The sequence below is a fragment of the Nipponia nippon genome, unplaced genomic scaffold, assembly GCF_047370975.1.
Source record: "Nipponia nippon isolate SJK-2023a ecotype South Korea unplaced genomic scaffold, ASM4737097v1 scaffold_4, whole genome shotgun sequence".
NCBI lineage: Eukaryota > Metazoa > Chordata > Aves > Pelecaniformes > Threskiornithidae > Nipponia > Nipponia nippon.
Genome location: NW_028262358.1, coordinates 45,837,730 through 45,859,941, shown reverse-complemented (window position 1 = coordinate 45,859,941; position 22,212 = coordinate 45,837,730). Strand labels below are relative to the sequence as shown.

Here is a 22,212-nt window from a genome sequence, read left to right as displayed (position 1 = left end):
CCCCCCCCGCTCCGCGCCCTCCCGCCGCCCGCCGCGGCGTGTGTCAGCCAGCCATGGAGCGGCCGCCGCCGGCCGCCGCCGGCCCCCGGGCAGCACCGGCCGCGCCAGCGCCACCACCACCACCGGCACCCAGGGGAGGCGGCAGCGGCGGCGCGCCCGCCGGCAGCGCCTGGCGCCGCTGGGCGCAGTGACAGCGCCCCCCCGGCCCCGCCGGCCCCCGCCTCCCGCCGCCGCCGCCTGCGATGCTCAGTGAGTGGCGGGGAGCGGGGGCCGGCGCGGGGCTGCGGCCGAGGCCCGCGCGGGGCCGGGGCGGGGGAGCGCGGGGGGGGCGGCGCCGGCCGGCGGCGGGAGCGGGCCCGGGCGTCCCGCCGGGCCGCCTCGTGGCGGAGGCCCGCAGGCCCGGCCCGGCCCGGCCCGGCAGGCGGCTCCCGGGAGGCCGGCGGGCCCCGGGGGGGGGGGGGCCCCGGGCACGGGCGCGGCCCTCGGGGGCAGCCGCGGGTGAGGGCAGGGCCGGGCGCCTGCCCTGCGCCCGGAGGTGGCGGGGTGGGTTTGTCTCGTTGCGGTGGTTTTTTCCCTTAAAAAGTGCGTGGGTTTGGTTAGCTGCTGCTGCTGCTCTCGCACCTCTTCCCTTTTCTTTTTCCCCCCCTTTTTTTTTTTTGTTTTTAATTCCGAGAGGGGAAGACTTTCGCTTTCGCGTCCCTTCCGCGGGCGCCCTTCAGTTCCCCACTCGTGAGCCTTCCCCGGGCGGCGGCGGCGGCCCCAGAGGCGGTGGGGCCGGGCGAGGGGCTCCGCAGTCGGGGCTCCTGGCACTGGCCCGGGCTCCCGGCGGGGCCGGGTCCGGCAGCCCCGGGTCCGGCAGCCCCGCCCTGCGGAGGCCGGGTCGGGTGGCGGCGGCTGAAGGCGCAAGGTGCCGTGCTGCGGGCGGGGGCGAAGCCTGTCCCGCCGGGGCGGCGCGCAGCAGGGCGAAACGGGCGAACCGCGCTGTCTTCGGGGAGGGGGGGGAAAACCCAACGCTGTGGAATTGGCGAAGCTTAATCCGTGGACGGTGAGCCAAATCGAGGTCCGATGCAAATGGATACAGGCTCTTCTAAAATCACAGCTGTTTCCTTTCCTTCGCCTGCTCAGGCAAAAGCCTTCTCCGTAGTCCCCGCTGTCTGCAGCGCTTTCCCTGTTTTGCACCACCGCCGCGCCGAGTCTCCATGTCAACTTGCCGTGTTTACGTGCCCGTTCTTCTCAACTGCAGCCGCTGTATGTGTGAAGTCTCTCAGCTCTAGGTTCTGAGCTTCGTATCAGTTTATCCTTATCTGGTTTATTCTGAAACTTTGTAATCTTAGATTAACTTAATGTCACAAAATTAAAAATTAAGTGGTTTAGTATTGTTGGTAGACTCCAAATTTCAGCTGTAGTGATAAGAGATAAAAGACGGTACTTCTCTGTCCACAACTGAGGCCTGAGACACAGTTCTTGGTAGAGAATATTCAAAATGTGCTTTTTGTGGATTGTTTTATTGGTTTGGGTTTTTTTTTTTTTAAGATTGCTTATCCTTGGTTCTTCTCTGATGCTCACAGGTCTTTCCTCAGTCTGTTGGAAGGAAGAGACTGCTGTCCCACCATCAGGACAGGAATGCAGAGTATTTAAAAGTAGCGTTTCCAACACTAGTTTTCAAGCTCTTTTTTGTACGTCTGCTGGTAATATTTCAAGGCCGTGGAATCTGCCTAAACCTGTACCTGAGATGTAGCATAGGCAGGAAATTAATTTCCTTGGCCCAATCCTTAGTATACAACTAATTTCCAGCTTTCCTAGGAAAGAGGAACTTGTGATGTGTTTTGTATGATCAGTCTCTCTGGGTTTTGGGTTCCTCAAAAAAAAGTTAACCTAATATCCTTTTTTTTTTTTTGTGCTCCAATTTCTGACACTGCAGAAGGCGCTGCATTGTAGCTGTGCAGACTCCTGATGTGACCTTTCCTCTCTCCTTCCTTATGTATTTTGCTTATCAGTAAAAGTAGTTCATGACATTAGTATTTATTGTCCTCTCTGGCTGTCTGAGAAGAACGAGGCAGCTGGGACTTCGGAACAATTGTTTCAAGCTTTCTGCAGGCATGGACAGGGAATGCTATTTGCCTTCAGTTTGCTTCATGTTTTGGAGATTATCTTCAGCAATGAGAGCTAGAGTCTTAAAATTGATTGGAGGTTAAAATGGCAGGCTTGTCCTTTTTTGCCTTTAAATTCTGTATCGTTGACCTGTTGTGAACGGGTCTCAGCTTGAACCTAGTTAAAGGCATTTCGGCAGGCCGTCCTTATGTTTATTTTATGATATACACTAATTTTGAGGGCTTGGTAAAGAATATTTGTAGGAATGCTGGTTTTGCTCTTCTTGCACTTTTCATGAACGCTTTCCCTGCTCCTGTGACATTGCTCTTTGTAATGCTGGGGGTGAAGTATAAAGGCAAAGTGAACAAAGAAACAAACACCTGAAATGAAAGTAGGGGTGATAGTGTGTCTGATGCCCATGGGTGTTTCTTGGTGTAGATGCGTTTCCTGTAAGGTAGTTCCTGTTCTGTCACCTGGGAGTAGGGAAAGAAATCTCCTTGAGATCCACTACTGTGACTGCTGGGAGGAGTATACAAGGTATGTGAAGGGAGCAAGAAGCTGCACAGATTGTATAAAGCAGCTGCAAATGCCACGTAGCTAATCTTGGCTGAAGAAACTGGGGCTTCCCTGTTATCCCCAAAGCTCTGAAAAAGCTTGGATTTGAATCAGCTGCCAGCGACCGCTCCTTTCCCAGGCCCTTCTCTCTTGCTGCTGAAATGTCCGGTCCTGATGTTAAATTTGAGACTGCTGGGTAACCTACTGCTTTTTTTGCTTATCATTTAAAATTTACCATTTTCTCTGTTGGTCACCTGCTCGTTCAGCAGCTTGAAAAGGCTGATCTCAGTGCTCCTCTTGTTTATCACTGTCACTTCAAGGGATCCTCTGGAGTTCTGCATCTTTCACACACCAGTTTTTGGTTTCTCTGATCCATTATGAGGACTTACCTGTACTTGCATGCTGTCCCATAATGAATAAGGATTTTCTCACCAAAGGTAACCTTGCACAAATTGATCCCGTAACTGAAGCAAAAAAGCATGGGCAAGGATATTTCTAGATGCTTGCTCTTTGAACCACAGACCTGAGGCCGATTTGCACAGTTTTGACTGGCTAAACCACTTCAGAAACATTTAGTTGAATCTGTTCTGTGCCATTTTGGAAGTGAGTTTCTTTTGAATTATAAGCCAAATACAACAATTTAGATGCAGTCTCTCCAAAATGGTTTCTAGACCTGAAATAAGCATCTATGACAGCATCTCAAATATAATGAAGTTGCTACCCAGGCCTAAGCTGTAAGGCAGACTGCATGCGCAGGCGTTAGTGTGGACCTGAGCAAATCGCCTGTATGTGAGTCCATACTGCTACCTGAAATGCAGAATGGTAATGTAATACGTTGCAAAGTTTAGTTAAGGGTGTTTAAGAGGGTGCTAAGATGCTGGTCCATCCCTGTGTCCACCCTTCTTCATGGTCTTTGTTAGAATTCTGTCTTTCCTACAGTTTTGTGCAACAGAAAAAGTGTTATATTTGAGACAGCGTAAGTCTCAGATATAATTTCTTTAATTGCAAGGAAGATGAAAAGGAAGTTTGCTTTTGGAGTGGAAAAAGTTGTGGTTGAAACTCATGATTTTAATGGGTCTATCTGGAAAAGCTTTGAAAACTCCACACCTGTTGATGCCCCTTCCCCACCCTCAACAGTTATTTCACCTGTGAGAACAAATGGAAATCTCTTTAAGGTTTTTGCGAAAGCTATGCTTTGGGTTTGCAATTCCACGTATCTGTTTAAAGTAACTTTTGCTGAAACCTTGCATCCCCGTCCGCTTGGAACTTCACAGAGGGCTTATTGTTCTAACGACTGGGATAAGCACTGAAGTGTGCATGGGTATTAGAAAAGGCTCATTTATGATCATATTTTTAAAGCTGTCATTTCGTTAGAAATACGGTTCTTACAAGGGGGGGAAGGGCATCCTTGTCTGTTTCTGAGCAGCTGTGTTTCATCAGATTTAGCTACTCAAACCAGAAAGCATGTGCACTTGTAAAATGTATGCAGGTCATTGGTAGCGGGGCTGTAAGGTGTAGAACTATTTTGAGGCAGGCTTCACCTATTATTCTGGTACAATAAAACTTACTTAGTTCTGCTTTATTTAAAGCCTTTTAGGTTATCTAAACTTCTCTGTAAAATCGATGGCTATTGCAAAGGATTGGTGGCAGTCAGGGACTACTCAAAGAGCAAGGGAGCTATTGCATTCATCTTACTGAGGCTCTCTATTACAAGCCAGAAGCTAAAAGCTAGCATTGGGCTCCTTTTGGTTTTGAGATACTACCAAGTGGTGTTTGTGAGGAGGGCTTTTAAAATTTATATAAAGGAAACTTCAACGGATTTTTTTTTTTTTTAACTTTTGTAGGAGGGAAGTCTAGATAAATGGGGGCACGTGAAAAAGGCAGAAGGCTTTGCTTTTGTTGTAATTGCCCTGGTTTTTTTCCTGGGAACTTACCTGACTGAAGCGGCAGAAGTCTGGCTCTGACCTTTAAGTTCCGGTGATAAGCTGTTGCTTCTTGGACTCCCCAGATAGGTGTCCTATTTAAAGCATTATTATTCTGAAATTTCCTTCTTTGTATATTAATTTGTCATTCCCTTGACTCTTCTGGAATGGTTTTGTTGGTTGGTCAAGCAGAGGAATCAGAAAATGACTGAAGAATACCTGAACTGCTGCTGTAAAAAAGCAAGGAGGAGAAGCTTTCCCTTTTTGTGAGCTGTTTTTAACAAAAACAAATGCTTCAGCTCACCACTGCAGTTTCAGTCCAGAATCCTCAAAAGTGTTTTTGATTCCTCCATGAAATTAGTAGAATTAGGCAGCAAAATATCTTCAGGGATCTGATTCAAAGTGTCTAGTTACGCCTTAGTACTGAAAGGCAAATGCCTAAAGGTTTTGTTTCATACTTCAGTAATGAAGGTGTTTGACTTCAGCAATGGAAATACTGAGCCGTTTGTCTTCTACCAGTTTTAGTACAGCTATGGTGTATGTTGATCTTAGTGTATACCTGCACAGCAAGAGCCTCATCATCTCTTTTCTTTTGAGGTCATGAAACGCGTACGCACAGAACAGATTCAGATGGCAGTGTCCTGCTACCTCAAGCGCCGTCAGTATGTGGACTCGGAAGGTCCCCTAAAACAAGGGCTGAGGCTGTGTCAGACTGCTGAAGAGATGGCAGCTAATCTCACAGGTAATCCTATCATATTTTCCATGCGTGCTTCTTGGAAGAGTTGTGACAAGTGTGAGTAAGTATATTGGTAACTATGTGAATTTGTCTGCACGTATGGACAGTTCTCCTTTTGAAATAAAGAAATTTCCCAGTGTGAAGTTGGCGTGAGTTATGAACTTTTGAAGAATTAAAATGTGGACTAAAGTGTTACAAGGTGAGATTCACGGTCAGTGAAACAGCAGGCTGAAATACCCAGTCAGGATAGTGGAAAATGTGTATGTTGTATCCCAAAGAACGTGAAGTCTGGTGAGTAGTGGAGCTTTGGGACGGAAGTGAGAAGAACCTAGATGAGGAATTAAGTAGAAGGAGGAAAATCTGTTGTACCTTTGTACTCCAGGAGAACTCTATCATGTGAAATGGAAGTGATACAGGCTGTTTCTTTCTCTGGCCTAGTCAGCTTTCTAGTTGTGAAAGCTCTGCTCTGTCACTTGAAAAAAAACCCCTTCAATGGATGAGACAGTTTATCTCCCTGCATTTCCCTTTCTCCTCTGTCTTAAAGGCTTCTGAATCCTGTTACACTACCTGCTTTTCAAATCCTGTCTGTGACAGTCTTCACTGTAATTATTATTTTTGTGATAACAAACTACGCTACTGCTTGAGCATGTACAAATATTGAAAGGGTGCAAGCAATGTGGAGGTTACAAAGATTAAATTTACTTGTAAAAGTAATAGAAAATACCAGGCTGACCTTTGGGTGAAAATGCAAGGAGGAAATATTTTCTGTTGATGAAACTGTGTAGATTGTGACAGTGCCCCAGGCTAAGAGTGGTGAAGACCTTAGTTACTTGTGATACAGCTTGATTTGATAAAACATTAGCTGCTGTATAACTGTGCTTGTAGCTAGATAAGATTGGATGTCAAAATGGCTCTTTCCACCTCTAGAGTGTTTTGCCATAGTTAAAATCCAAAGATGAGTGACTTGTGGGTGAATGTCCAGGCTGACTCTCTCAGGGGCCTGAAGGAAATTGGGTAACGTTTCATTATGAGAAGTAACTTACATCTTCTTAGTACTTTTCATTTCCGTGCTGTTTTCAGAGTAACTATCGGAAGTTTGTTGCAACTCCCTGAAATAATACTGGGGGAGATGGGGAAGGAATGAAACCAAAGTAAAATGCTGAATTGTTTTTGATAGGAGATTTTACAGGAGAAGTGGATAGAAAGGTCAGTGTCGAAATGGGATTAGAACGTGGGACCGATCCATACCAGGAGGACACAAGAGTATCTGAAGTAGGAGACATGAATTGGATTGCAAGCCCTTGCATTTGCATATGGCATCACACAGGAAAAAAAAAATGTTTCAGTAAAGAGTGTGAATGAGTGTGTGATTGGGTTCTGTCTTTTTACTAATCCTCTACCGAATGCTATTACTAAATTTCTTATTAGTCTGTATCCTCTTGCCAATGCATGGGTTTTGTGGCTGGTGATTCAGAACTTAGTCATCAGTTTTCGTTAGAACTGAAAATGGTCTGCTCTTATGTATTCAGCTGCTTACTACTGCTTCTTGTCAAACATGCTCATAGTAAGCTGTCAGTGAGTATGCTGCAGTTCCGTGAATGACTGTCGAAAAAGAAAAACCCAGCTTATACTTGTTCCGAGAACAGAGGCTGAAAATACTTTCTGCTGCAGTCATCGTAGTTTGGCAAACTGAATAAAAACTGACTAGATTCTAAAGCCTGCATTGCTTTATTTTGGGGAAAGCGATCAAATATTTTTCTCTGAAGACGTCTTTGCTCGTTCCTTAGAAAATTCACTTTGCTTTTTCTGTTCAGCTCTTTTCTTCTGTTTGACTTTTAAATTAACCAGCCTGTATAAATGGGAGAGTTGCTTACTTCTGTCTTCACTTCTGTGACTACTTCTTTCACAGTGACGAGTGTCCTCTCGTTTTGGTTTTAAATAGTTTTGTTTCTCAGTTTTACCTCTGCATTTCTTTTTGACTTCTTCCAGAGTCTCTTCAGTTCAGCCCTTCTCCGTTGCTTCGTATACTTGCTATGTCTGTACAGCTCTGTTTTCACAGAATCATGGAACAGCCCAAGCTGGAAGGGACCTCAAAAGATCATCTGGTCCAACCTTTCATGGGAAAGGGAGCCCAGATGAGATTATCTAGCACGCTGTCTGATCGCATCTGCAGTAAAATACAGCACAGAGCTTCCTCGTGGCTATCCCATATTTCTCTACAACGCTAGAAGAATATATGAGGACAGAATGAGTGACTTAAGGAACAGCTTCCTCTAATATTGCCCATAGTATACTATCGACACATAGGACTATCTGAAATAATGTAAAATTATACATCATCACACTCACGTAAAAGAGGAATCAGTAGCTGTGAAACAGCGTTTACAGTAGCTCCTCATTTGTTACCTGGAAGCAATGCTGCTCATAGCCAACACATGAGACCAGGACGCTGCTGTCCATTTCCCTGAGTTTGCAGTGAGTTGCTTTGAATTTGCAGTCAGGTTGCATAGCTGGCTGCAGTTACTGGAAGTGAAGTCAAGGAGCAGATGTTTCCAATAGATGTTCTTACGACCACTGGGGAAGGTGGAAAAGAAAGTACCGTAGGTTTATTAATGTATTAGAAGGATATGGCCAGTGTTTTATTTGCACCAGGAGAAAAATACGCCTGAAAATTTCTTCTTTTGTTTTGGAATCAGGTGAGCTCTTGATCCCGTTTGCAGTTCTCGTTGGTGTAAAGTCTTGGGAAGGAAAAGAATTAGAATTTGCACTTGTTACAACTGACTGGTGTGTAGGGTTTGGTTACCATTTGTTTGATGGGAATAAGCTCTAGCATCATTACTGAAACAGTAGGGCATAGTGATTGCCCAGTCAGACTGCACCAGGATAGGTAGCCAGAGATGATGTTCCTCTTTCTGAAGCATGAAGTACATCTTAATTTTGGAATTAAGTTGCTTATACAGAGAAAGTTAAATACGTGGCATGGAAGGAGCACTTCATAAAGCCAAGGACAGTAATTTGTGCTTGCATGGCAGGAGCAAGGTGGCAAGTCATTCCCGTTCCTGCTGAAACGAGGCCACCAGAACTCTGTGAAGAGTTGACCCTCGTATGTAACCCTGTGGCACAGCATAAAAGACGGGCCCTCGTATTTCTGGTTTTCTTTGCTTTTACAATGAGTAGTATGTGTGACATTGAAAACTGCCGCTAACACTAAGCATTTTTGAGTTACTGCATGTGCGTGCATGCAGTTTACTTTCTTATGCTGAATATTGATTATCTAAAATTTTAAGTCGGAATAGCAGAGTTTTTTACGTTAGCCATTAAGTAATACCAGTATGTGAGCCTGGAGTTCTTACCACCTTTGAGTTTCTGAAGCAGGCAGGCTGTAGAAAGTGCAGTGTATCTGTACCTTTCAACAGGTTATATTTGTTTATTTTGAAACTGATTTGAGTGAAGATAGGGTATTGGTGCTGGAATCTGTATTTGTTTTTTTCCCATGAGGGGATGGTAAGCACAGCGCAGCTCTCTGTTTCCAAAGCTGAATTGAGCTTGCCCTGCAGAGTTGGTAAACATACCTCCTGTATTTCCATAAGCTCCAGGAAAATAGACCTGTGTCTTACCAGAGAGAGGGGAGAATAGTGACAGGCTGCCTGTACACCATGTGCTGATCTCTTTCTAATTAGAAGCATTGAGAGGAGCTGGAGGCTGGCCTATCTCTCTTTAGCGTGTGAAAATTTGATGATGTTGTTTATAGACTTCCAGGGCTGTCGGAGTTGTGCCTCTGTGCGCGAGCCAAATGCTGGAACAAAAAGCGATCAATCAGGACTAGGAAGGCAAAGAGAGGGGATGGAAAGCGGTGGGGGGCAGGGGAGACTGAAAGAAGCTGAAGGAGTTGAAAGTGAGAGTAAGAAAAATAGGTTTTGTGGAGGGGAAAACAGTTAGGAACTAAAAAAAGATTAGGAAAGGAAAACAGAGTGAAACTCCTTGCCCTTTGTGCTTTTCTTAGAAGAGCAAACAAATTAACGTATTAGTTAAAATTTAGAAATGTGAATTTTCTAACTTGTGTTTGTAATCACTGGTATTTGTATATGCTTAGGGTATGTTGGTGGGTGTCTGTAAACTTGCACGAAGTCCCCTGTCAAGTGAGGGGTTAGCAGAAGAGCAAAGGTTGGGTGCCAGAGAAAGAAAAACCAGTTACCTTTCTAAATAGTTTAGAACCACTTTTACCAGAGTTGATACTGGTTCTGAAAATCAGTTTAACACCATCTTAGGAGACTGTAATGACTGGGTTTGCGGTCAGATACCAGCTGCCCTTTAACCTAAAATCCTCAGCAAGCAGGAGACTAGTGTTTGCTTAGAGTTTCGGTGTGTTTCCACCACCTCCTCAGGGAGACTAGCAAATGATAATGGTTATAAGTTGTAGTAAATGATAACGACTGGGGCAAGGAATTTGAGACTCTGAAGTAGTGTCGCTGCAGACCTTCTGTCCATGATGGGTGGGGGGTCCCACTGAAAAAGAAATTTTGTTTTGGAGGAAGTTGTAGATTCATTTCCTCATCTTTTCTGAGTGCAAAATAGTAAAACTGCTGAGTATCTTGTAAAAGTGTGAAGGGATCTGTGACAGTGTTACTTGTGAGTTTCTTGGGAACTTTAGGTTGTATTTGAAAACGTAAAAATGTGTTCTGGCTGGAGCAGGTGAGTTGCTGAGCTTGTGGGGGGGGGTGTGTGTTAAGCTTTCGGTATACTTCCTCATTCGTGATCTGTCTAGGTTGTTAATGCCATGTTTAGATGCTTTGGACTATGTCATCCCTGGGCAGTTTGAAAAATGAAATGTCACCCTGGTGGCTGCATTACCTTGGATTTTATGAGAAGCTTTGCTTCCAGACGTACATGCAAAACTCCTTAAATCCTTACTTAATTTTACTTATTTTATTTCGCAGTCCAATCTGAATCTGGTTGTGCCAACGTTGTGTCTGCAGCTCCCTGCCTGGCGGAGCCACAGCAATATGAAGTACAATTTGGACGATTACGCAATTTTCTCACAGGTAAATATCAGGAAGCCAGGAAGAGGAAAGTAGCAGATTTTTTGTCATTTCAATTAGTAAAGGACAGTATAATAAAATTAAAAATCATGTCTCTAACAATTTTTCGATTTCTAGTTTTGAGATTTCAATTACTACAATGAGAAATATTTAATTTGTCTTTGGTTTTTTTTTTGGTTGCCCGAGGGCTGAGTACCTTTGACTTTTGTAGATAGCTGTCTGTTTGCCCTTTCTTGTTCAGACATTTGGCCTTTATATATGTGTAGATCTTCTATACAACATTATACATATACAGGACAAGAAGGAAGATTAAAGTCTTACGTGAAAGGCAGGTAACTCAGAAATGAACGTAGTTCTTTGCTGTCTCCTAGGTTAGGGGTTTTAATTTTATTCATAATTGGCTGCTTTTTATGATGGTCTAGATTTTTAAGGCAGAATTTGTTCCCTTAAATTCACCTGTACTGGCTTTGAGACTGGAGGTATGTGACAGAAAGGAAAAAATTCTCATTCTGTAGTGTGATGCAGAAGACAATCATGATTTTTTTTATTTATTTAAAAAAGGAAAAAAAAAAAAAGACTTCTGGGAGTCTCCTTAGTTCTTCTATGAGTCCCAAATACAGGAAGAAGAAAGCAGATAGGATTTTTAGATAACAGTACCAAGGAAAATGAGGTTGCCGCTCCTCCCGCCTTTGGGCACATCTACATTTGTCCGGTGTAGGCATTTGATGCCAGTGTGCATAACACTAGGATTAATATTCCTGATAGTTGTTGAAGGGAAAGGGAGGAACGCAGGCAGGAAGACAGAGGTGGAAAAGAGTGCCTTGGTCTCAGGCTTGCCACCTAGAGCAGTCCAACACCACTGCACTTTAGTATTGGCGGTAAATTTGTGTGGTTTAATAGATTTTTGAGAAGTATGACTGCTCTGTATTCAGTGGCTTAAGTATCGCTTGGGCAAGTGCTAGGCATGGTTTTGGTGTTCATGTCGACTGTTTGCATCTTTTTTTGTCCCCCTTGCTCAGTTTTGATTTCTTACTCCCTTGCAGAAACAGAAGCAGTTCATGTGTGTAACTTGCCAGCCAGCCACAAGGCACAGCAGGACACTTCCCATTCCTGTGATGCCTGCCTCCAGGGATGCTGAGGAGTGGGCAGGGGCCTAGGACCACTGAATAATTGAGGAATTACTCTAGAGATCTCTAGTTCAACCTGCTCAAAGCAGGGCAAGGTCACAGTTTGATCAGGTTGCTCACGTCCTTGTCCAGCCAGGTTTTGAAAATCAAAAAGTGTGGAGATGGCACTACCTACAGCTCTGGGTCCCAGCTGCAGGGCTGAGCGATTTGGTGAGAATGCCCTTGCAGCAGCTTGCCTGTTGTCCTTTCACTGAGCACCTCCGAGAAGAGGCTGGCTTCTTTTCCTCCATAATGTCCAACTGGGTACTGAAGGCAGCAGCTAGATACCCCCTTAATCTTCTCCAGGCCAGACAGACCCAGCTTCTGTAACCTCTCTCCATGTGTTCATGGGGAACATTTTCTTCATTTCTGTCTCTGCCAAATTCCCATCTTTTCCCTTTTTCCCCCACCGTAGTGTAAGAACATTCCCCTTGTTGCATTTCTGGACTAGAGTGCTTGCAGAGAAAAGAGCAGCTGCTAGCAGCTTACTGCTTTTACTACATCCAGACCACTGGTTTCACTGGGTTTGGCCCAGTTTCAGTGGGACAGAAAGGAGAATGATGCCTAAGTATGCAAATACGTATGTATATACTGCACACCACACACACACACGCTGTAGTTATATAGAAATGGAAGAGAGGCACAGCATGGACCGGAGAAAGTCTGGAGAGGTGCTCAACAGGAGAGGAAAAATAACCTAGTGGAAAAGGGAAAAAAGGGTATGCGTTGGTGAGTGACAGGAGGGAAGAACAAGCTGAAAAGAAGCAATGCTGTTTGAAGACCAGCAATGCTGTTTAGGGATCAGCAGTGCCTATTTTGTTCCAGTAATTTGGACCACTTGGGCCTCCAGTAACTCATTGTTGTGGCCCTGTACGCTGCCATGGTGTTCTACTGCAGGGCTCCGCTCCTTACTGCTCCCTGCAGCTGGCTGAACGTGGCAGGGAAACAGCCCCGAGAAGCTGGTGAAGGAGGGGTGGAGCTGTTCCACAGATTAATCTCGGCAAGGTACAGGACAGCCTAATCGGGAGTTTGTTACACTGTGTACTAGGAATTACTGCTGGGATTTGCCTTGGCAGAGAGGGGGAGAGAGAGAGAGAGAAAGCATGCATATGAGCCGGCACAGAAATAAAAAAAGAGCACAGCATATTGCAGTACATTTTGGAAACTGTAGCTTCCTTTTCCCTGGAGACAAATCAGTTCCATCTGAAGCACCACATGCAAGTTTTGTTGAAGCTGAGAGGAAAAAAAGCCACCAAAGTTCAGGCCCAGCACAAGCTAGGTAAATAATTTTGACTTAAACACATTAAATACTATTTTAAATATAATGAGTGAATTTTAAAGTCCATTTATTGCAATAAACAGAGGGCATAGTTTTTAAATACATAGGGGAAAGATTCAGCTGTCATGTAGTTTGAGGTGGTATTTTAATAGCTGGCCCACACCTAAAAAGGGTTTTGAAATCTCTGCGTTTTATTCTGACAACATACCTCACTGACTTGAAAACCTCTCTTTGGATCTGTAACAGGTACTGTGTATCCCCTTTCGGTGACAGAAGAGGTTCCTTTAGGTGCACCAACAAAAGTCTGCTCTTGCTTGCTCTCTGATGCCACTGTCAAGGCTTTTTGCAGTAGTTGTCCTTGCTCTGTTTTACTCCCAGTAGAAAGTGGATTGAGAAATCATTCAAAGTTTGTTGCTGTTTTTCATGTAGATTCAGATTCTCAGCACAGCCATGAAGTGATGCCTCTTCTGTATCCCCTCTTCGTCTACCTCCATCTGAACATGGTCCAGAATGGCCTAAAAAGCACAGTGGACAGTTTTTACAGCCGCTTCCATGGCATGTTCTTGCAGAATGCCAGCCAGAAGGATATCATTGAGCAATTGCAGACTACCATGACTATTCAAGATATCCTGTCCAACTTGAAGCTCCGGGCTTTTCTGGACAACAAGTACGTCATCCGCCTTCAAGAGGACAGCTACAACTACCTTCTTCGCTACCTCCAAAGTGACAACAACAACGCCCTGTGCAAAGTCCTGACCTTGCACATTCACCTGGATGTGCAGCCCGCCAAGAGGACCGACTACCAGCTCTACGCTGGTGGGAGCTCCTCGCGCAACGAGAGCAATGGCCTGGAACCCAGCGACGTGCCGGCTTCCATTCTGCAGAACGAGGCGGCGCTGGATTTACTGCAGGACAGCATTAAACGTGTCAAGGACGGGCCCCCTTCCTTAACGACCATCTGTTTCTATGCCTTCTATAACACGGAGCAGTTGCTGAACACTGCAGAGATTTCACCAAATAGCAAGCTGCTCGCTGCTGGGTTCGATAATTCGTGTGTGAAGCTGTGGAGCCTGCGTTCCAGGAAGTTAAAATCTGAGCCCCACCTTGTTGATGTGTCCCGCATCCGCCTGGCTTGTGACATCTTGAATGAGGAGGTCTGGATACCCTTTTTTTCCCCCCTCTCCTACCCTTTCTGCTGAGGTATTTTGTGGAGTATCTAGTAATGTCTCAGGGGACTTGGGAGGCTGTTCCACGACCTGCCTGCCTTCATGCACAGATTTTATAGCTTACCCTCGTCCTTGTTCTTTCCTGCAGTGGTTGTAAGTGCAGTGAGTTTGTGCTCAGGTCATAGTTTGTTAGTCCTAGGTGCTGATCTCCTACAGCTGTCCTTGAACAGATGACAGTACACAAGCAGCCCAGTACGGACAGGTGACTAGAGAAGGCTCCCTTCTCTGAGGAGCATGGAGCCTTCTTATGGATGGGAAGAGGAAACAAGGAGATGTGGGCAGTAAAAACACGCTGTGGTGAATGAAAACTAGAAGAAAAGCAGCTCAGAACAACCAGTCAGAGGGGCAGAGAGAAGGGGAGAAACGCAGGAAGAGGAAAATAAAGACAAAGTAAGGAAAGAGCCAAAGGAGGCTGGTCTGAGGCCTCAGGAAGAAGGAGAGATGCCTAAGTGCAAAACTGTATTTAAGGAATCACCTTAACCAGAGGTGAAGAGTTAGCATGGAAAAATGATGCAAAATGTCTCTGTTAAGGAATCTACAGTGTAGAAACCGCAGAGACTTCCCACTCTGGAGTGCTGGAGACAAGGACGGGGATGTGTGTGTGCCTTCACATGCCAGGCTAGATAGCATCTTCTAGTTTACTCTTTTTTTTTGCCTTCTAGTCACGCCCTTCCTCCCCTCTCACCACAGCTGCCCACGTAGCATCTTATATCTGGTTAGAGATCAGAATTTGTGACTCTTCCTTTGTTTAATCACTACCCTCTTGAAGGGGAAAAAAAAAAAAGAAAAAGCCTCATTTGTTCTTGTGTTGAGCGTTTAGCAGGAGAAACATCCTTTTTTCCACTGTGTTTTTTTCTTCCTCTCATAAAAAATACCTAGTGGCAGGGTTCTGTTTATTTTGGAAGAGTGCAGAGAGCTTGCTGTATGCAGGGATCTGTGCTTAGGGATTGCTTTGTTAGTCAGCTTGAGAACTAGAGGCAGGCATCCAGGTGAGATAGCACAAGGGCATGCTCACCGCTTCCCAGGTTAACCCTTTCTGCAGAGTGAGCAGGTAAGTGGGGCAGACTAGCCCAAGATGGAGCTATGGACTTTTTCATTATAAGCTGCAAGAGTTCATAGGACAAGTGACTTGTGTGTATTGCCTGTCATGGAAACGAAATGCCAATAACCTGTGACAGAGGAGAATTTCTCTGCTAATCAGCAAGTCACCTCCTTTGGCTCCAGACTACAGAAAAGTGAGATATTGTGAGGTTATCAGAAGTGTGTATTAGCTTTTTTTGGCACGTAGGCACATACTTACGTACTGTACGTGTCTTATGAAATGGCTGCGGAAGCTTGAGTACAAATGGATCTCGTTGGCTATTTAATATTTTGTGTATCCTGCAGTATTTATGCACAGGTCTAAAACCAAAAACTGGTCAAAGACCAGCACAGATCAAAGTCGTCATTGCCCTGAATAACTTCACCACTGACAAAAAAATAGTGACCTGACCAGGAGTTCAAAGTTAAGGGGGGATTACCAGCCTGAATGCACTGCTGGTTATGTGTCCCAAATGTAAACAAAAGCCTATTGACTGCAAAGGAAATAAATTCCAGTATCTGGGAGCCCTAAGTGAAAATACACAGGCATCCATGGGGTCACAGGTGGGAACAGACCAGCACCCGCTTGGGTGCCATGGGAGTAGAAGTCACAGATACTAACACAGACCAAACAAGACGGCCCTGACCGGGCTGCAGTCATCGGTAACGCAGCTCAGCGTGGACAGGGGCTGTGTTTCAGACCATCACTGCAGTATGATAAGCAACAATTCACAGTGATAAAGCTGATGAAAACTTTGACAATGAACAAGAATCCTGAATGTGCTTTGACATTACGTCACTGAGTTCTGTAGAATAACTTGTGAGGATGTTAAACTTGGCTGGGTTCTGTAAGGTTTCTAAATTTTGTTTGTTTTGGTTGATTTCTGTATTGTGTAATTAGCTTTGGATACTGTATTTAAATAGTAGTGCCTGAAATAATTAATCTTCAGCTTGGTTTCTGGTTTGCTGCAAGCAAATAGGTCCTCCTGTTTATGAAGACACGGAAGTCTAAAACTGCTACTTTTGGTGGATCTTGTTCAGGGTGGCACTAAAACTACACTATTGGGTTTATTAACTCTTTTTGTGTGTGTGTATATATATATATAAATGAGGTTGAGACTTGGCAAAAGTGTTAGAGAATGACATTTTTTTCCTAGTCCCTGTAAAGCTTTTGTTGTCAGTAAGGTCAAAGTAGTCTACTAGGTGCAGTTTTAGTAAATTTTGCTCAGTGTGATGCCCCAGTGCACTTCACCAGTATTGTCTTGCTTGTTGGAAACAGGGAGAGGCTTACTATTTTGGGATGAAGTAATTCCATTTTCTTTATAGTAGCATCTCACAAATGGCACTTTATAGTCTCTCTTACTTAAGGTCCAGGGTAAAAATGCAGTTACACAGCTGTGCAAATGGATGTATTGTTTGTCTCTTTGCAATTTTGCCATGCTCATCGCTGGTACTACATAAATCAACAACAGAAAATAATAGCCTCCATTCCAAGCCACAGGAGTGGCAGCCTTTGAATCCTGTAAAGACTAAGACTTGACCTCATTCAGCTCTGCTTCTAAGATTCTGCTTTTAAGTGGCAGTGGTCCTTCAAGTGGTAGTGAGCGTGGATGATGCTGACTTCTTGGTGGATGGCAGATGAGAGGGAATTCTGGAAGGAGCAGTAAGAAATGTCCTGCAAAGAGAGCCCTAGTATCTACTCCCTCATCTTTCCCTGCTAGGAAACCCCTACAGTAGGCAGGTAAGGTATCTTCCCTTTTGACATCTTAAGAGCACTGCAGGATGAAAGAGAAGATGACACCTAGGGAAACCTGTTACTAGTTAGAGGAAAAAAAAAAAAGGCGGGGGGGGCAGGGTGAGATGGTTTTTTTGTTTGGGTTTTTTTTTTTTAGGTTATCGTGGTTGCTTTTTCAGGCTCACTCATTCCCTTGTGGCTTATGCTGAGTGGAAGATCAAGGTGATTTTTGTCAGCTAGATAATATTTGCTGCTTACAAGGTTAAATGCATCGGCAGTAAATTTTTCTGGGTCCAGATGACTGTCATGCAAAAGCCATTACTGATTTAAGTAATAGCTGAGGAGTTGGGCAATCTGTCCGTAGGTGTATCAGTTGGAAGGTGTCCTGTGTAACAAAACATGCCAACATTTTTGTTCTTTTCGGTTTCTTCATAATATAATTTTTGGGAGTCTTGTACTTGCTCAGGAAGATTTCCTCTTCACTGTTGAAGAGTAAATTATTTTTTTTTAGCTCATTTTAGTAGTGTTGGTAGCTTTTCCAGTTCTATCCTATTGCTTAAAATCTGTTTTGGTAGTAGTAATTTTCAAAATGGAGAGTACAAATAATAAAAGGTAGCTTTTAGTGTGTGTGTAGGTTATTGATTAAAATAGGCTTATATAACTTAATTTCTTGTGCATTCCAAGGAAATGCAAATCGTTCATGCTAACCTGCAGCAGCAACCACTTCAGAAGGAGCTAATGGATATCTGGGTAGTGCCCAGTGGTATGTTATATTCAGGAAGCATATTCAGTGTGTGAAATTGGAATCCTGAAAAAATATTAGGAAGAGGGACTCCCTGCCTCCCTGCTGGTTTATAACACAGGTTGCAACCTTTCTATAGCTGCTTTAAGTGCTCACCTACATGGTAGTAGCTGTGGGATGCAAGGAAGAGTGTGCTTGATCTGACAAAGAAATGACGCTTGGCTCTGCAAGGCAGTAATTTAGTGGCTGCACTTCCAGCTGCTTTGCTAGTCTGGTCAGCAGGCTAACTTGGATAGGGAGGAAACGGAAAATGTAGTCACTCAGAAGCATTACAGGTATACCGTTTTCGGTGAACTATAACAGCAGTGTGCAGTTGTTAACACTAAGTGGGTGTCAAACAGAAGTCAAAGATAAGATTTGCTACCTATGACCATATAGGAGTGTGGTTTTGAATGCCACAGAAGGCATTGTCTTAATAAGCTGCTACTGTATTACAAGAGAAGCAGAGTAGGTGCTTGTAAGAGAGAAAGAGTATGTGCTTGCAGACAGCCCAAGTAGCCCTGTGTGAATTTAAAGGCATAAAATTAAGTACCTGGACTTGCAGAATTTACAGAAACTATAGTACAATATAGGTAAATTGAATGGGCTTCCACTGGTAACTTGTCACAAATCTTATGGTCATAATTAAATAGTATAAAATGCTGCAGGTATCAGCCTCTCTCCTTTAATGTGGTAGCATAGCCAAGAGATGCTGTGGATTCCAGCAAGCAATGCTCTATCTGAGGTAGAAAAAGCAATTTGAATAAGAATGGGGCTTTGCATGCTAGAGCCTGCAATTTCTTTCTGCCTCACCTCCACAGCAGAGATGAAGTTGGCTCCCAGCCACATCATAAAACTCCCATGGGCACTGACTACTCTGAAGAGAATTAGCATTGCTAAACACGGCTTGCTGCCTACCACTAAACATGCAGCCGAGATGGAGAAAGGCAGCGAGCTAGCTAAGCCAGGGTTTGCTCACCGCCGCTGTGAGATTTGAAGCCACCGGAGGAGAAGGGCTTTCAGGACTATGGTTAAGTCTGAAGCAAAACTGTCCGTGGGCCCTGAGGTCAGAGGGATGGGGGATATCGTGTCAGCCAAGAGAGCCGCTCACGACGCGCCGACTTCTGCTGGTCGGCAGCAGTCCGGCAGCCCTGGGGAGCTGGGTTTCCTCTCGGGGCAGGAAGGGCTCCTTCGGCAGGAAACGGGCCGTTGGCGATGATGACAGTTAAAGGGGCTGCTCACAAACAAAAGGGCGTTGGGTTGAATGTGATGTGCAGAGACTGTCAGCGGGTGAGCGTTACCGTTTCAGTACTGAGGAAGAGTGCCTGCTTGACAGCCCTGAGGAGGGGTGGTCTTGAGCTACTGCACCGGTGCACCCCAAGCCATGGTTATCCTGCACTCTGTTGGTGAGACCACCGCTTGTCAGGCAAGGACACTCTCTTGAGTTGAGATTTGTTGAAACTTGTGCAGTCTGTAGCCTTTGAGTGTCGAGAGGTGCTACCTGAGTAGACTTCCAGAGACTCTTACCCTCCATTGGGAGATTCCTTCAGCACAGCTCACTGAAGTCTTTAAACGTGAAAGCCTTTACTTGTTGACTATCTGGTACTTGAATTGGAGAATTACAGGATAAAAAGGTTTCCAGCACCATCCTTTTTGTGATTATTCATCTTCTCCTACCCCAAAATAGATTGTTTGACCTAAATAAGCTGCATATATTTGCTGCTCTTGAAGGGTGAGGATATAAAAGCATCCTGATAAAGCTTGAATGGAGAAAAATGGCCTTGCTGGGTTTCTGTTCACGTGTGGGGCTAAGAAGGAATGTCCAGCAGACAGCTTGTCAAATATGCTTTGTTTTTCCAACTCCTGCCTTTTGTTTAAGACATCTGTGTTTCTTTTTCTCTACTGTGAGATTCACTTCCAATAATGACCACACCAAAACAGCAGATGCCAAGATCTGCTCCAACATCTTAGCCAGAAGCTTAGTAGAGAGCGGACAGGGAATAAGCATATGTTTTTTAGCAAGTGGAAAAATGTCATAAAATACTTTTTTTTTTTCCCTATTTGCATACAGTCCCAGGTTAAGGTGCCTTCTGGAGTGAGCATGAGGCTACCCAAAATGAAGATAAAACCTTTATATAAAGTCTTATCTCGCCATCTCTTTCAGCATTAACTTAGATGCAGCAAATGCGCTAGCGATGTTTGTGTCTGACTTGCACAAAATGCCACATCTAAAATAACTTCTTCTGTATTAACACCCACCTGTTTTCCTCATGGCGGTTCCTGTATTTGTTGAACAGATAAACATGCTTTCCTTTTTTGTTTCTCTTTCTCCTCCCTGACCAGGAGGAAGAGGATGACAGCGCAGGCACAGAAATGAAGATCCTGAGAGGACACTGTGGACCTGTGTATAGCACGAGGTTCCTTTCAGACAGTTCGGGACTCTTATCTTGTTCTGAGGACATGTCCATCAGATACTGGGACCTCGGAAGTTTTACAAACACTGTGTTGTACCAAGGACATGCCTATCCTGTCTGGGATTTGGATATTAGCCCATGCAGCCTGTACTTTGCCAGTGGTTCCCACGATCGCACTGCAAGGCTCTGGTCATTTGATCGGACGTATCCACTGCGAATATACGCAGGCCATTTGGCAGACGTAGACTGTGTCAAGTTCCACCCCAATTCCAACTACTTAGCGACAGGCTCCACGGACAAAACAGTGCGCTTGTGGAGCACTCAGCAAGGCAACTCAGTGCGTCTTTTCACCGGGCACCGTGGCCCCGTGCTAGCGCTTGCGTTTTCTCCCAATGGTAAGTACCTGGCATCAGCAGGTGAAGACCAGCGGCTAAAGCTGTGGGACTTGGCGTCAGGAACTCTTTACAAAGAACTGAGGGGGCACACAGACAACATAACCAGCCTTACTTTTAGCCCCGACAGTAGTTTAATTGCTTCAGCATCGATGGACAATTCAGTCCGGGTCTGGGACATTCGGAACACTTACTGCAACGCCCCTGCAGATGGGTCTTCCAGTGAACTGGTTGGTGTATATACCGGACAAATGAATAATGTACTGAGCGTACAGTTTATGGCCTGTAATCTTCTTCTAGTGACTGGAATTGCACAAGAAAATCAGGAACATTAATTTTTTTTTTCTTAGGGAAGTGGGTGGGTGTATTGAATGCCAGAGTCCATTGCAAGCTGAGATTACTGACTGTGAAACACTTTTCTTCCTCTGCCCCCTTGAAAGGCATGTTGAGAGTGATGCAAATGCTTTAAAACATCTTGCCCACAAAAAGGCCTGTGCTGTTGAACGTAATAAGGAAAAAAGGAGGAGTGATGAAAGTACATATACATTCTAATCTTGTACTTGTAGGGATGGGGAAAAGGGGAGGAAATCCAGTAGCTTGGGGAAACCGAAAGCCCGGTCCAGACAAGTGAAACTGCCAACCAGATAAGCTGCTGACCTGCACTTAAATATCCTGTATTGATCGATGGGCACATCTTACCTACTGTTAACTGAGGCTTGAGTGTGTGGAGAACTACTGGCCCAGTGTTTTTTGTTTTGTTTTGCTTTTGTTTTCCTGGTATTGCAGAGGACCAGCATTTTAAGACCCTTCTATTAAAAGAACATTATGTATTTTCTACAGTGATAGTGGTCCTAAATATTACAGCTCCCTATAGCACTTCTGGAGTATTTTGGACTAGCTAAGTAGAAAATACTATCTTTCTTTTTAGTAAGGGGATGGAAATCTGACCTCAGTTGGAGCCCATCTCTGCATTGTCGTTTGGGTTTGGTTCCTGGTACTAGCTGTGATATTTGTATTTATGTTCCATTAATTAGGAATCTTTCTGAATCTGGTTGCACTGTGTTTTGAGGATGGGAGGACAGTGGGGGTAGTGCGGTGGCTTTAAGGGTAATAAACGACTTGCCTTGTCTGGAGGGAGGGCACAATAGAACTGAAGCGGCTGAGTTTGGACTCCTCGTGGAAACAGGGCATGTCAATCCACCACTGCACCTCACAGAACTATTTCCGTAAATGGAAGTTGGCAGTCTAGGGAGAGGGGGACGGGGAGAGAGAGACACACAAAGTGACATGGGAAAAAATAGTATTACTAAATTATTGTGCGTACACAGAGGCAGCTCTGCCAGTGTTGGATTTTTCTCAAAATGTTGCAATATCAGTTTCATGAACACTTCGTGAGATAAATCATCAGCATTCACAACAAGGATCTGCAGAAAAAGCACGTTCTAGTTTGTCATTTGGAGAGATTAAATATTTCTGCTTTCTGGAAAGAGTTATTTTGTATTTTGTTTTCTATTAAAAGCATTTAGTTTAAAAAAAAAATAAAAAATGGTTTGGTCCCTTTCTGGGAAACTTACTCTGACTTGCATGGGAAGGAGAGGGCAGGAGCTTGCTTCCCCTACACTGCTTGAGCCAGAGCCTGCTTGGCACTTGGAGGCTGAATCTGGTGGTCTCGCTCACTTGGTGCATGCTGGTTTGGTATCCCCCTACTTGCTTTCCACAGAGCTGACTTGGCAGGTCATGGAGTAGGGTATGGACACAGCTTTGTAGGTCAGCTGAAATGCATGTGCAGGATCTAG

The 22,212-nt window shown here is 44.7% G+C and overlaps 1 protein-coding gene across 7 annotated transcripts; it reads left to right on the top strand.

Annotated features, from left to right (window-relative positions):
• Window positions 1-6: 6 nt before the first annotated feature.
• Window positions 7-21,972, top strand: TAF5L (TATA-box binding protein associated factor 5 like). Of its 7 annotated transcripts, XM_087773790.1 has the most exons (6): window positions 7-249; window positions 1,569-1,640; window positions 5,166-5,310; window positions 10,242-10,346; window positions 13,218-13,942; window positions 19,954-21,972. In XM_087773790.1, the coding sequence occupies exons 3-6, from the start codon at window positions 5,169-5,171 to the stop codon at window positions 20,749-20,751; spliced, it is 1,770 nt and encodes a 589-aa protein (XP_087629916.1). In that variant the 5' UTR covers window positions 7-249; window positions 1,569-1,640; window positions 5,166-5,168; the 3' UTR covers window positions 20,752-21,972. The 7 variants fall into 7 exon arrangements, with proteins under 7 accessions (XP_087629916.1, XP_087629915.1, XP_087629919.1 ...); XM_087773789.1 differs by lacking the exon at window positions 1,569-1,640; XM_087773793.1 differs by lacking the exons at window positions 7-249; window positions 1,569-1,640 and adding an exon at window positions 592-1,045.
• The last annotated feature ends 240 nt before the right edge of the window (window positions 21,973-22,212 follow it).

Coding starts and splice junctions, on each gene's coding strand:
- TAF5L (XM_087773789.1), top strand. CDS start 5,169: ATGAAACGCGTACGCACAGAACAGATTCAGATGGCAGTGTCCTGCTAC. Junction 5,311..10,241: donor GATGGCAGCTAATCTCACAG/GTAATCCTATCA, acceptor TTTATTTCGCAG/TCCAATCTGAATCTGGTTGT. Junction 10,347..13,217: donor ATTACGCAATTTTCTCACAG/GTAAATATCAGG, acceptor TTTTTCATGTAG/ATTCAGATTCTCAGCACAGC.